This window comes from Megachile rotundata, chromosome 5 (genome assembly GCF_050947335.1).
Source record: "Megachile rotundata isolate GNS110a chromosome 5, iyMegRotu1, whole genome shotgun sequence".
Lineage (NCBI taxonomy): Eukaryota > Metazoa > Arthropoda > Insecta > Hymenoptera > Megachilidae > Megachile > Megachile rotundata.
In genome coordinates, this window is record NC_134987.1 from 14,951,761 (window position 1) to 14,966,573 (window position 14,813).

At 31.6% G+C, this 14,813-nt stretch overlaps 1 protein-coding gene across 6 annotated transcripts in view; it reads right to left on the minus strand.

Annotated features, from left to right (window-relative positions):
- LOC100882696 (nucleolysin TIAR) overlaps nucleotides 1–14,813 on the minus strand; it is a 654,466-nt gene that overhangs the window by 385,482 nt on the left and 254,171 nt on the right. For 4 of the 6 annotated variants that reach the window (XM_076532252.1, XM_076532250.1, XM_076532251.1 and 1 more), the window contains exon 3: nucleotides 8,160–8,217. In XM_076532252.1, coding sequence (XP_076388367.1) covers nucleotides 8,160–8,217 — 58 coding nt within the window. Of the gene's footprint in view, nucleotides 1–8,159; nucleotides 8,218–10,007; nucleotides 10,095–10,167; nucleotides 10,227–10,341; nucleotides 10,430–14,813 lie in introns of those variants that run through there. The other 2 variants (XM_076532261.1, XM_076532260.1) reach the window with 2 other exon arrangements.

A 14,813-nucleotide genomic window follows, 5' to 3' on the forward strand; every position in this document is an offset into this window, starting at 1 on the left:
GTGAATATAATCATTTCAAGACAAATATAAGTTTCGACGAAAACATTTAAATAATTTGTGTAATTTAAAAGTAGATATCCGAAACTCGTCACAGTGACATTTGGTTTCTAAGGAAATTGAGTTAGGAGCTTTTATTTGCGGTAAGATAGAGAATTCCAGGAACCTCTTCATTAAATTATAAAAATTATCGAAATATATAAATGTCTTTAACTTGTAACTACGTTAACTTTCGTCGAGGCAAATAGTTTCCTTCTCTATTAATTATTAATATAAAACTGCTTGAATGTCCATAAACCTGTAACAGACTTATCCTATCTGTTCACCTCAATTAAGAGATTTTCTAGAGTAAAAATCTAGTCACGATATCCATACTAATTTTTACAGCTCCACAACAGAGTTAACACCCCGTCTTGCCATAATCGCGCAGTGTACACGCAAAATCGTCGGATATGAAAGAGTGCGAGAAATTTGAAGCGTAGGAGGCTCAGGGTGCGCACAAAATGGCAGAAAATGAGAGACGGGAGAAAGACAGCTCGTGTTTTGTTAATAACGATAACAGCCACGGTAATGCATATAAACAGCAAAGGCGTACGGCTTATGGTATAACGGTGAACGCTTTGCAGGAGATAAACGGAATACGGTAGTGGAACTCGCGGTGTAACCCCTTTGTGCCGAAAAGCCCCGTAAATACTGCCACGATTATCCCCTGGTGCGATTCATAATGTAGGAAAAACGATGCGCGATTACGCAGTCTACCAGCCAAGCTCAATCTGACTCTACACCACGACCTTCCAATCCGCTTTTTTCTCTTCCATCTTTCTCGGTTTCTTTGTACTTTCTCTCCTTTACCGACCCCTTTTTACGCAACACCTTCCCTCTGTTTGGTAATCACGGTGAACAAAATGGAACTCGGATTCTTCTTCCTTTAGGAACATTTGCATACCTGATTTAACCCTTTCTTTATCGAGATGGGGAAAAATAAGGGGATTTAAAGGCTTCTTCTGCTGATTGTTTCAAAGCGAGTTTAATAGAATGAACAGTGATAAGAATTTTTTATTCTTGGGGTATTAGTTCTTGTTGATGTTTTGAGGGGGTTACTGCTATTTCGAAATATTTTTTAATACATGATAGAGAGAAAACTTGTAAGTTTATGAATTTTAAAATTGAAGGTGGATATTAAGTTGTCATGCTTCTGATGTTTGTAGTCTTTCTATTCTGCGAATTTGCACAATTTGTAAATTTGTAAATTTAATGTGTTAATCTTTTCAAGTGTATTCACGTGTATGTCACATTTAAAAGGGTACCTTAGAAATACTATAGAAATAGTAGATATCTTAAGAAATTTGATCGAACTCTTCGTTCTTAACACTTTTCCAACCATAAATAAAAAGGTATCAAAAAAGTATACCCAACGATGTTGAAGTACTACTTATGCTACTAATTCCGTGACATCAAATTGTATGTAATACATGAGTGAAAAGCACAACACCGATGAAATTATTAAATAACATAACTCGACTCCATAAATAACACGCAGAGAATCCCTTCCTTTCATGTCCAGCCGCGAGAAAGCCCAAAGGGTGAACACGTGTGTCCCACCCCCGTGACACACGAATAACATACGTGCGCTGGTATGCGTGTTTGAAATTCAGTGAGGTGCGGCAACTATATTTAACTCAGTCTGAAATTCCTTTTTTTATAGACTTGTAAAACCGTGACAGGCACATGGGACCCGATCCTACCTTCTCCAACTGCCCCATCCTTCACCGGTGTCTCTTCTCCATCCCCTTGTTACCTCCCCCCGCAACCCCCTTCCGTATACCATCTGAAACGGTTAGACGGTAGTTCTTTCGACCAGCTTTTCCATCGCTGGTCCACCCTCCTCGAATCCTCGTGCACCCTCCGCGATCCGAAGCCGCTATACATGTATCCCCGCGGACAAATGCAAAACTAAAACGCACCAACCCTGTTCTCTGTGTGTAAATATGCCTGGGAAACTACTGCACGGTCGTTGAACGGGGTGAGCACACTTTTTTCCCAACCCCGAACCGTTTTCCTACCCCACGATTTTCTGTACGCTCTTCTGCGTCGAATAGCTAGCTAGCTGCTTGTTGTGCGCTTTCCGGATAGAAACGAAGCGTCGATGGGCCGCGGTTGTTTTTACTTTTACGGGGAGGGATGCGAGGAAACTACGGTGCAGTTGCACACCTGCACCTGCACTGCCTGCGACCACGTTCTTACGGTTTAACGAGAACCTAGCACCGTTCGTACGATGAGATCGCTGACGGAACATGGGACAAGAGATTGCGATTGGTTTGATAGAAAAGTGTATTCTTTGATTTATTGATATTTTTGATACCAGGGAAGGTATTAAAGGTATTAAGTTATGAGCAGTGTGGGCAATTTTGCGAATTTAGGAATTTGGTAATTTAAGTATGGAAGGAGTGGGAAGTGGAAATTTAAGGAGCTTAAAAACTTGATGTGGATTTGAGAATATGGGGATTTTGGGATTTGGGAAATTAGAAATTTGGGAATTTGCGAAATTGGGAAATTGGGAAATTGGGAAACTTAGGAATTTGAGAAATTTGGTATTGGAAAATTGGGAATTTGGGGATTTTGGGATTTGGGAAATTAGGAAATTGGAGATTTGGGAATTTGTGAAATTGGGAAATTGGGAAACTTAGGAATTTGAGAAATTGGGTATTGGAAAATTGGGAATTTGTGGCTTTGAGAATTTGGGGATTTTTGGATTTGGGCAATTAGAAAATTGAAGATTTGGGAATTTGTGAAATTGGGAAATTGAAAAAGTAAGAAATTGGAAAATAGGAAAACTGGAAAATCTCAAAATTGGAAGATTAGGAAATTGGAAAATTAGGAAATTGGGAAATCTAGAACTCCAGAAATTAAAAAATAGTCTCCTAAATTAATAAATAAATTTCATATAACCTTCGTATCACGAATAAATTAAAGTTCCTACGAAAATAATAAAGAAATGTCTAGCACGATGTCCAGAAATATAACTGTACAGATTCCAAGTTAGTTCTCCGACTGATGGACAGTGAGTTTAGAACCATGGTGGTTTATTGGTGGTCGTAGTGCATGCTCAGGGAATTCACTACATATAGGAATATCGCCCGAAGGCAACAATATACCATACATATCTATACAGAATGGAAAAGCCGGGATGTAATGAGAGGAGATTTCGGTGGTTACGTTCAGGTGGAGAGAAATCTTTCGGATTTTTATGGTTTTAAATCTGGTCCGTGATACGAGTCATAAACGGGGTGGACATTTTATGGGGCCTTATAAACGTGTAATTGGGATTTATACCGTGGACGGTGGAATATACGTAAGCAGACTATCGTAACTGGTAAGCAGCTGTATAACCGAAGTACCTACGATATTTCCGAAATAACAAAGAATATAAAAATTTATGTCTCACATTTGATTGAAAATATTAGAAAATATATGAGCTTGTAATTATTTTTTATAGGATACGGTTATTTTATATTTGTGGTAATTTATTTAATACAGGTCTTTTTAGTTCCTCTTGAATGAAAATTTACATATTCGTATTTTATGTTTTTTAACCTAGAATTTTTTAACCGGTGGGAGAAGAGAATTCTACATAAAACGTTTATGTGATTGTAAATAAAAATTTATTATCTAGGTGTATGTAATGAAAAAATAATTTTACTTTCAACGTACATAAAATGTAGGTCTTTACAAATTTCCTGATTTCTCATTTTTCTAATTTCCCAATTTCAAAATTTCTAAATTCTCTAATTTCCAAATTCCAAAATATTAATCATGAAAATTCCCATTGACAAAAATTCCTAAATTTTCACATTTCAAATTCCCATGTTTATTACAAAATTATCATATAACTAGTATTAGCCTATTACACACAAAATTACTAGTATGTCAACTAAATTCTTGATCTTTTCCCTTATTTTCCTTCAAAATTCAAACTCTACTCCGAGAATGTATCAAGTAAAGAATGTATCAAAAACGTGACAAAGCATTATTACGTTGAATAATACTTATACCGATACTCATATAAAATTGTTATTAACTTCTAATAAATAATTCTGCATGAAAACATGTGAAGTTCCTTTTAGTGTAAACCTAACACACATTTAGTTTAAACTTAATACAAGTACCCTTAAAATATGGAAACGACCATTGACATCATTAAAAAAATTACTGTAATATTTTTTCAAATTAAAACAGTAATTGTTAATGTAACACAATGAACGTCTACAGTTACACATATCGATTAGAATAACTAACAATAAGCATAAAACAACGAATTTATTACCCAACGCGGGTTTGTTCAGTACGCGAGAAGTCTGATACGTGTTGGTTAATATTATTGCTAACACTCTCCCTCTCGGGACAAATTATCCACCTCGTGATAAGCAAATACTTCTGCTAGTATTTGCAAATGTAATTAGCGAAATGGAATGCCGGAGTGTATTTAATTATAATAAGTTTGCCCCTGTTAATTGAAAGTACTTGCGGTGTAATGAAATTTTTCCCGTCTTTTGTGCGTCCACAAAACACGGAAATTAAACGAGACATCAACGTTAAACAGAATTTAAAGGAACGAAAATGAACAGGACGGTGCACGATGCTAATGCGTCGGAGATTCTCGTTTTCGCGTGAAAGGTCACGATTCAGGGAACGAAATTTACGATGTGGTTAAACAAATGGGGGCACAATGAAATATCTGACGATCTAGATATCAGAGCTATTAAGAAAAACCGTGAGGACCATTCTCTTGTAATGTATAGAATGCCTCTGGGGATTCGTTTATTTAAGAATTTGCGATGTATTTACTTATTTATTTAAGAAAAATTGTTGGGACCATTCTCCTTTTATAGAATGACTCAGGAAAATGATATCTAAGAATTGTTTGCAATGTAATTATTTACTTATTTCTTTAATAAATTTATGACAAGTTTAAATAGATAGGGGCAGTGTAATGTCTCTGAAGATTTAGATATTAGAGATATTAAGAATAACCCTAGGGACCAAACCCTCCCGTGTATAGAATAATTTAAAAAATTAATTAATTTGAAGACTGTTTGCAATCTAATTACTTATTTACTTATTTACCACGTAAATTGGCGATTTGGTTAAATAAATAGGGCCACAGAAATTGGTAATGGTCTACATTGCTATTGACAATTTGAGATAGGAATCTTGAAATTTGGAATTTGTTCATTTGAAATTTGCAAATTTAGTCATTAAAAATTGACAAATCTACAAATTCAGGAAACTTGAATTCTACAAACTTTCAGATTTAAAAATTGCCATCTAAATTGCCAAAAATTAACATGGAACTTTCAGATTTAAAAATTGCCTACAGCTGCAGGTCACCTAACCTGAATCTTGCAGAAAATATTTTCTATCAACATTATTACTATAATACAAATTCTGACGAGTAAATCTATTCATAATTTTTCCAAGATAAACCATGCAAATTATTTAAACAATCAAATGTGATTAACATCCAACTTGTCGCAGGGATTCCACCGTAATAAAACGTACGGATAAAGCAGGCTATTCGCGATTCAGGATATCAATTTTTCTCGTTTTTTTTTTGAACCATAAGCAGTGGAAATCCCCGGAAAGGAAGTACTTATGACGGGTTTACTGGTTTGCGGCTGTGTTCCTACGGAGATAGGGAAACAGAGAGCGAAAGAGCTTACCAAGTGACGTACGTTTAATGCCTAACCACCCCTCCTACCGGACAACCCTTACACGCAGAAATTATAGTATGAATACACGAAACTGCTACTTCAAGTTCTGCATCGTAATTTCCACCGATTCATGAATACCCGCCTTCAGGATATTCCACCTTTAATCACCGTTCGAGGAGAAATCGAGACGAGCGTGGCTGAAATTACAGCACAGCGGAATAATTTTCTTTATTATAGACACATTCTTGTTTTAATTATGGAACGAAGCACGTGCATCGAATATTCAATGCAACATGTACCGCCGTGGATTTCATGCACAAAGAACGACAAATTAGTCTCTTTCCGCTGGCTGTACGCCAATTAGTTGATGAAAAATTTGGCATTAATTCGGATATCAGTTTGCTCTGCGTAATGGAACCTACACGGCGAAATATTTGCAAATATTTTCTTTTAATATCACATTTCTTTCATATCTCCGATTCTTTCGAGGGGTCGACGTGGATTACACAAGTTTATTTTTCTTGTTAAATTGCTGTGTTAAATTTAATTGTGTATTGAATTTTTTACTTATGAAACATAATACTATCATACATAAATAATATATAATAATATATCATTCATGATATCATACGTAATAAATTGTTATACATAATATCTAATAACATATTATATATATTATAATATACATATAATATACATTATAATTATATAGGGTCTGAGACACCTTGTATATTATAATAACATGTTATACCTATTTTTCATAAAGTTATTTTAAGATGATTCACAATTGCAAACAGGAAATGTCATTACTAGAGCCACCATTGAACATAAACGCAGATAACTATTTTGCAGCTAAAAATAAATTGGTGCAGAATTTAAATTTTGATGAGAATTTTTATCACCGTCGTCATTATTATTACTGCAGTTGGCTTGTTATTGTTAGTAAATTATCATAAATTTTATAGACTAGAATGAGCAATTGGTAAGCTATTTTGTGAAAGAGTGCTGTAACATTAAACAGTGAAGATGTTCAGTTTAATTTGGAAACGAGTACTCATTAAACGTTCAATTTTAGCATCTGACTGAGTATAATAATTTTTATAGTGAGCAGAATGAATCGTGATCATATAATGAACATTTTATGATGATGAAAATCGCTAAAACACGCTTCATTTAAGCACAAAAGGCCGAGGTGTTTATTCAATTTGTGACAGATTTCGATTAATAGCGTAAATGTATACGTGTAGACTAAACGCACCCTAGGTGCATGGAATATGCAGATTAATCATGAATTCAATAGATTCTAAAAGCTTTATTTAGCTGTTATAACGTGTGATGATAATTTGATATAATCGTGTCTCGATAACAATTGAACATCTTAGTAACTTCGATGAATTTCGATTTTAAATACTTTCGTATTTGATGTTATTTATAATCTTTTAATGGAGAATTTTGAATATCATTTTATATATATTTCGTTTATCAGAAATGTATTTTAACAGAGTTGTAATGTTGGAGATATTTAGTACATTTCATATCAACATCGTATTTATTATAAATGTACATGTACGTATACATGTGTCACATGTGATGCATATTAATGGAGACTGCTAAGTCATTTATAATAAAATTGAAGTAATCTCGTTATTTAACGACATATGCTTCACTACGTGCTACAAACATAAAATCTAAAAAATATTGCAAATAACATTTTTTTGTTAAGTGAAGATCTTCTTTCGATGTTAAAGATTTATACACATCTTCAATTCCTTACATAAGGTCATCATTAATTATTTTACACGCTTCAAAATAGAGTTTCTCATATCAAATGTTATCATATAGTTTAAAAAATGGTAAAATAAAGATCAATCTATAATGTCCTAAATTATACTACAATACTTTATATTATGTTATTTTGTAACAAAAAGAATAATTTATGATGAAGAAATTTTGTATAACATGCTGGTGACAAAACCTTTTATTTTATTAATAATTCTACATAATTAAAATTCAGAAAAATTCAAATAAAATTCACAGGAATAATATCAAAATTCTACGTTCAGAAAAATACTATATGCCTGATGTTACTTTAATAAATATGAAAGATAAAATTATTTAAGAATATCTTATAAATGATTTATTCAGTAATAAATATTGCACATTTTATAGAACAATTTGTCAGATCTAATATGTTTCATAGAAATTTATTTCATTAAAATTTATTAGTAATGAATTAATGTAATTAAATATTTTTTAACAATGAATGTATCTAATTCAAATTGATTTAATTATACGCTTTATATGAATCTGATAAGCACACAAAAGTCGTGTTATGGACTATCAATCACTACAAATGAGTGGGACACATGAAAAAGGGAACAAATAATTTGTACAACATTGATATTAATTTTGATACAAAGAAAGAAACAATAGAAGGTATTAGGTACTCACTGCTGGTGTCTTGTTTTGGTTGGTTTCCCGGAGATGTCACCCAGTTAACTTTCATTTCCTGAAACATTCAAAATAACATACATTAATTGATGAAACATATTTTGTTTAGCATTTATTCATATAATTGTTTATTGTAATATACAATATTCAAATTTTTGAACTTCTAAATATTCAAGAGAAATTACAATCAAAATTAATATCCCAATCTTCCGCTTTAGCTCTCTTATTCATATCTCCTCGAAACAAAGTACTAAAATAACCAATAACAGGCAAAAAATCATCCTCGATCGGGGGTTAAACCAATAATTCCTCGAAATTACAAAATTGCTGACCACAATCTCAGTTTACAATTGTAGATCGGCGAACAGCTCGCGAAACATTCCCGAGCATCATTCCATATTTCGACACGTAAAATATCGGCATAAAAGATCGCAATAAAACAGCAGGGATCCGTTTTCTTAGGGATACAAGGCAGTCGCGAGTATACGATCAAATTTATATTGTTCGGTTCGCAAGTCAGACACCTTAAAACTGGTTCGGCTGATAAAGCAGATACGCTTCCCGCTGTACGAACGAAATTTTGCTGAGAGACGGGCAATTCCGTTTATAGAGAATCGGGTTGGTCTTTACTCGTGAAGACGGCTGGTAATCCGTAGCAACAGGAAGCGGTATCACCGCCAAAAAGACGTCGGCTGGCGGAAATGGGACGTGTCGGGGTGTCGTCGGGTCCTAACAGATCCCATAAACTGGATTCTTTATGCATCGCGATGTACCTAGCCGTGACGTTGCAGATACTCGAAAGATAGTAGAAGTCATTTCGTTAAAACCACTTGCAAGGAGGGATGCAGTTCGAAACTGCATCGGTTATCTTCTTCAATTTCGTGTATCGACAGAAATTATTGGAAACCCTTCCAACCTATTTCTGCACCATTAATCGATATGTTATAATTTCTTCTTTAATTTCAATTTCAATTTCGATCTGGGGTTCTTGGAGGATGGGGATTTGTTCTTGAAAGTGAAGCAGGGGCTCGTTTAATCTTATATTATTATGTTGATTTCTGACTTTTATATTGTGCTATTATGCTATAGTATTGTATTATTTTATATTATGTTGCTGTGTCATGGTATGTTACATTATATTATATTATTATACCATTATAATGTAGTAATATTTTTTGTCATATTGTGCTTTACTATTATATATAACATAATAGTATAATATAATATTATAATACTATTATATATATACATAACATGTTGCTATGTCATGGTACGTTACATTATATTATGCTATATTATTGTACCATTATAATGTACTAATATTTTATATCATGTTATGTTATATTATAGTATTATGTTATACATATAATGTTGTTATGTCAGGTTATGTTCTGCTACATTATAGTATGTTATATTATTATACCATTATACATATAAAATTATTATATATTATATAATACTATAATACTATTCTATTATTATAATACTACATATCATATTGTATTATATTAATATTCTGTTATACAATTCCAGTCATACATTTATACTATTATATCGTATTATTATACTATGTGTTTATATTGTCTTTACTATTATTATTAGTAATATATACTACTAGTATACTTATGCTATTACATTGTACTAATATAACACATTAAATGTGCTATTATATTGTACTCTTATAACACATTAAATTATTATACTAATGTACCAATATATTATTATATTACAGTATTATGTTATTATACTATTGCAGTATTATATCATACAATCATATGATGTTATATTATTATCACTATAATATTATTATACATATAATACGACTATATAATTCAATTGAAATTTTACCTCCTTTTTCTCCTCTCTCACTTGCAAATTTCTACTTCAATACTTCGTATTTATTATTCACACACATTATACGACAATGACAATTACCTGAAAACAGCATATACATTATTTATCTTATACAAAACAATATATTAAAGAGTCCTTTAACACTTTTGCTTACCTCTTCCATTGCTACTTTTAATTCGAACGTACATATTCGTAGTTTGACAGTGATATAACCTAAAAACACGTACATCTGTATTTATCTAGTACAACATAGTTATTATTCTTAACAGTTGTTAGAATTAAGTAGAAAAATAAACCAATTATATGAAAGTGCATGAAAATAACGTACATGTTTCGGGTGTCACAAGTGTCTTTGCTGTCTTCAACTGTCGAACGCTTGACTGGAACTGTCGTTTTGGCGGTAAAACGATGTAGACGGAAGCGACGCGTGCATAAAATGCGCGCGCTTTAATGGTTCCTGTTTTGTACGCTACTCCCAACAATAATTTATTAAAAGAATAAGATATATAATATCGTCTATATATAATATCGTTACAATAATATTAAAAAATTCTTTAATCAGTTATTTTTTGGAGTAACGTACAAAACAGGAAGCGATTATAGCGCGCGCATTTTATACACCGCGTCACTTCCGTCTACATCGTGTTGCCGCCAAGACGACAACTATAGTCAAGCGTTCGACTATTATATGTATATATTATTATAATATTAATATTAATAATATTAATTTAAATAACGATGTCCAAATATATTTTAAAATATAATATTTTAGCTTATTAATTGCAAAAGAAAGTACAGCTATTCATCGAATTTTAAATTTATATCGAAATACATGTTCAAAACGATGAAACAGTTTATTTTATACATCCAACGTTGTTCTATTATTAGAACAATAAAATTCCATATCTATAAAAATGATGATATCCATTATTCACAGAAGTGTTATAGTCTTTGACGATATTGCTCATATCCGATTTTCATATTTCAAATCTGGCGCGGTCATATCATATCGCGCTTCGATTCCATACGAATTTTATTTTAACGTTATTATCATGTTTAAGCTTACAATTCATAAACTATGAAGAACAACAATCATAGTGATTTATTTTGCAAGTACTAGAGGTTATGATATTTAAAAATGTATCTTGTTAAATGAAAAGTTTGTGAATGCTCTAAAAATGTGTTTTCTCAGGTGAAACGATTGCAAATTGCCTTATGTTCCAAATAAAATAATTATACACACTTAAAAATGTTCTCATATAAAGTGTTTGTGCATCGTGTTAAATTCAAAATAAAATAATTACAGAATTATTATGGATGAAATAAGTACACAATTGAAAGCGTATTAAATAAATGCTCATAAATTTTGCAGAAGCATATTCGGTCGATGAAACCTCGGTAAAATTGAAAATACGAAAGCAAATATTAACATTTCTTTATCACAGAAATGAAAAATAACGGTAAAGCAAAAACAGGGATCGTTTAACTTCATTGATTTTTAAATGCAATTAACGAAATTAATACTACCGAATTAGCCGTGTAAATTAATTATTGTCGCAACGAATACATCTCCTCTGTTTAATACAGTTCAACGATTAATTTTCCGTATTTACGTTACAGACTGGGCATTATTAAATTTTAAATGAAACAGTCATTCGTAATAAACAGTATATTAAATAATGTATTTGTAATAATGGTCATCATTTTCAATTCAATAGTATATTATCGGCCAAACATATGCGATCACTGCATAATGAAGTTACAAAATGGAATCTTTTTAATTTCCAATGAAGCATTATCAGCTTAACCCTTATGTTGTGACTATAATCGTCCTACATAAAGCGTTCACATTTAAAAATAAAATCAAAGGAAATAGAATATAAGTTGCGACTTAAAATTCAAAATTGAGAAACATTTGTAGCGACTCTTATTTTAAAGCGTTATGGAGAAATGTTATGGAGAAAATAATTTGGAACAAAATTAGTCTGAACAAATGTTTGAACAAAGTATACATTTTGAATAAATAGCAAACAAGAATAATAATAAAAATGATACAAAAAAATAATATAATCTTGATGATAAAAAATTTTAAATATTTCTAACTATGTACAAGTAAGCATAAAATATCACAAAATTATTCCAACATAGAATATAAACATTAATATAATATGTTACTTATTGTGATTAATATTTGTGCAAACATAATAATTATGACAAAAATATTATACATATAAAATTAACCTTGATACTAAATAACTTTAACCATTATTAACCTTGAAATAACCAGCACAAAATGTATAAGAATAAAATTCTTCTAAACTTGACTAATTTTAAAACTATAAATGTGAATGACATAAATAAATGTGAATATTTAGTTCACATCCATCGCAACTATTTAATGACATAATAACAATAAGGGGTATAACATAAGGAGTAAAGCATATAAAGCGTAGAACGTGCAAAATTATGTAAACATTGCATTGGTAAAGTCCGTATATCAGGTTAAATAATTTAATAAGCGCGTGTGGAAGGATTTTATGGCGGAAGGGTTGAAATAGAAATTTGCTGTGTTATCTTAAAGTTGCAAAGGCACAGTATATAGGTAACGTGGTAGAATAACGGTCAAACCAGCGATATCGTAAAACCTTGCTAGAGGATGGCATTAGTGTAGACAGACTTAATGGAAAAATGGTGTCATCCATGCAACGATACATCGTCGACCGTATCAGTAGTGTTAATTTGGTACACGCAACGGCTGTGCTGTTGATATTGAATCGTTACTTTTCATTTCCTTAGCCATCTATGAAATGACTTTAACATTCCTGGTATTGCATATACACCCCTATTGTACTGTGCACTCTTTTTCTTCGTCCCTGATTTTTAATCATGTGATTATGTTAAACTTGAATTAATCGTTGGTCATTCTTAGTATTATCATTGTGTTGTTTACTGTGAACGTACGTTCCTCATGTGTAGATTATAATCTTGTGAGTTTTAGTTCATTCATCTAGCCCTTTGCGCTCGAGAGGCGCCTCTCAGACGCCATAACTTGAAATAAGCATTATTTAACTAATTCTATAATAGTGAAACAGACAATAGTAGAAATTATTAGTAGAGAAATAATAACCTCAAAGGAACTCATTTAACATTTTAATTAATGAGTTTTAAAGTTGTTGTTTGCAAACAATAAAATTACCTTCGAGTGCAAAGGGCTGATAGTAATGTGGTAGCAGAAAGATTTGAAAGATGCAATGGTAAAAATATTTTAAGAATAAAATGTAATAATAAAAGTATTTTAAAAATGTGATGTAACAATAGAAATATTCAGAAAATGTAATACAACAGTAAAAATATTTAAATAATATAGTATCGTGTATTAGTAATGTAGGATATAATATAATACATTATGTGCTATAATTTGATATTATTATGTAAATTCTATGAATCTATTACGATGTTGAATTATTAAAAGCTATCGTACGATAACTTTATGAATAATTGTTAAAGAAACAATATTTTACTTCCTTCTTAATATTCATTCGTACACGGAAATGAAATTTTGCTTTAGTTAAATATTCCCGTCTTTTCCTTTCTTCATTTAGAAACTGATATTATAAAAGTTCAATTAGTATGGTAATAAGTAGTAGGCAGAAACAATTTCCTCTTCTTACAGTTTTATGTTCCATTTTTAGGTGTACCTTGAACCTTTAGACTCATTATACGTTTTAGACTCTTGGAATTATACAACGTTGTTTTTAAAGAAATGTTTGTGATAAAAAAATATTTACATTACTGCAATTTTAGAAAACTATATGTAATAAATAAAAATAATAAAAAACTGTAAATAGTAATATTAAATAATTTGGTGAATTATTTTAACTTCCCAATTGGTACCTAATAATTAGGTTAATCTCACCAAAATTAATATATGTATAATACTTAATAATTAACATATCTATGATAATATTTATTACTTCTAATACATCTAATATTTAAATTTTGATCAAATTAATTAAATTTATAATAAAATTTAAAACCTCTTGTACCTCTAACAATTTCATTAAAACTACGTCTATAATAACACGAATAAAAGTAAAAATGTCCCTTGATTAATACCCCTGAATTTCTTTCAACAATTGATATATATTTAATTAGCAATGTCGGTCACCACAAATTCACGATAACCCCTACGGCATTCAACGTGATAATTGCAATTAATTCCATGACGTTGTTCTTCTATACCATTCAACTCCAAAATTGCCCATTTTCTGGCATTATCCTTTGAAGAACAATATTTTGACGTCATATCCGTTCCTGTTCTTTTTACAATCGCCTGCGGGAAACGATGCTAACTACGCTCTTCGGAGTTTGATATAATCAAACGATAATTGAACCGAATTGCAATGAAAAGTGCAAACGGAAGCAAAATACTGTGCTCGATAAAGCGTTTGCGCCGACGAGATGCTTTGTTCGATTACCAGCACGCCGCAGCTTTGCGAAATACTTTATACGATATATGTACATATACGGTTCGCATACAGGAAAGGGAAGCTACGGCAAACTGGCACAATAAATGCCGTTAATACTCTTTACTCTTACACGTATTAAAGATCCCTGTATCGTTTGCTTTATTAAACGTTGACCATCCGACTGGAAAGAAAATGACAATAATCAGAACTGGTGAACAGGATAATTAACGCAATGCGTTTACTCATCTTGCTTTCTGTCGTTTTGTGTTCGTGTACTTAACGCGTTACTGATTTTCGATTAGTTTGTGTCTTCTTTCGTGGGGAATGATAA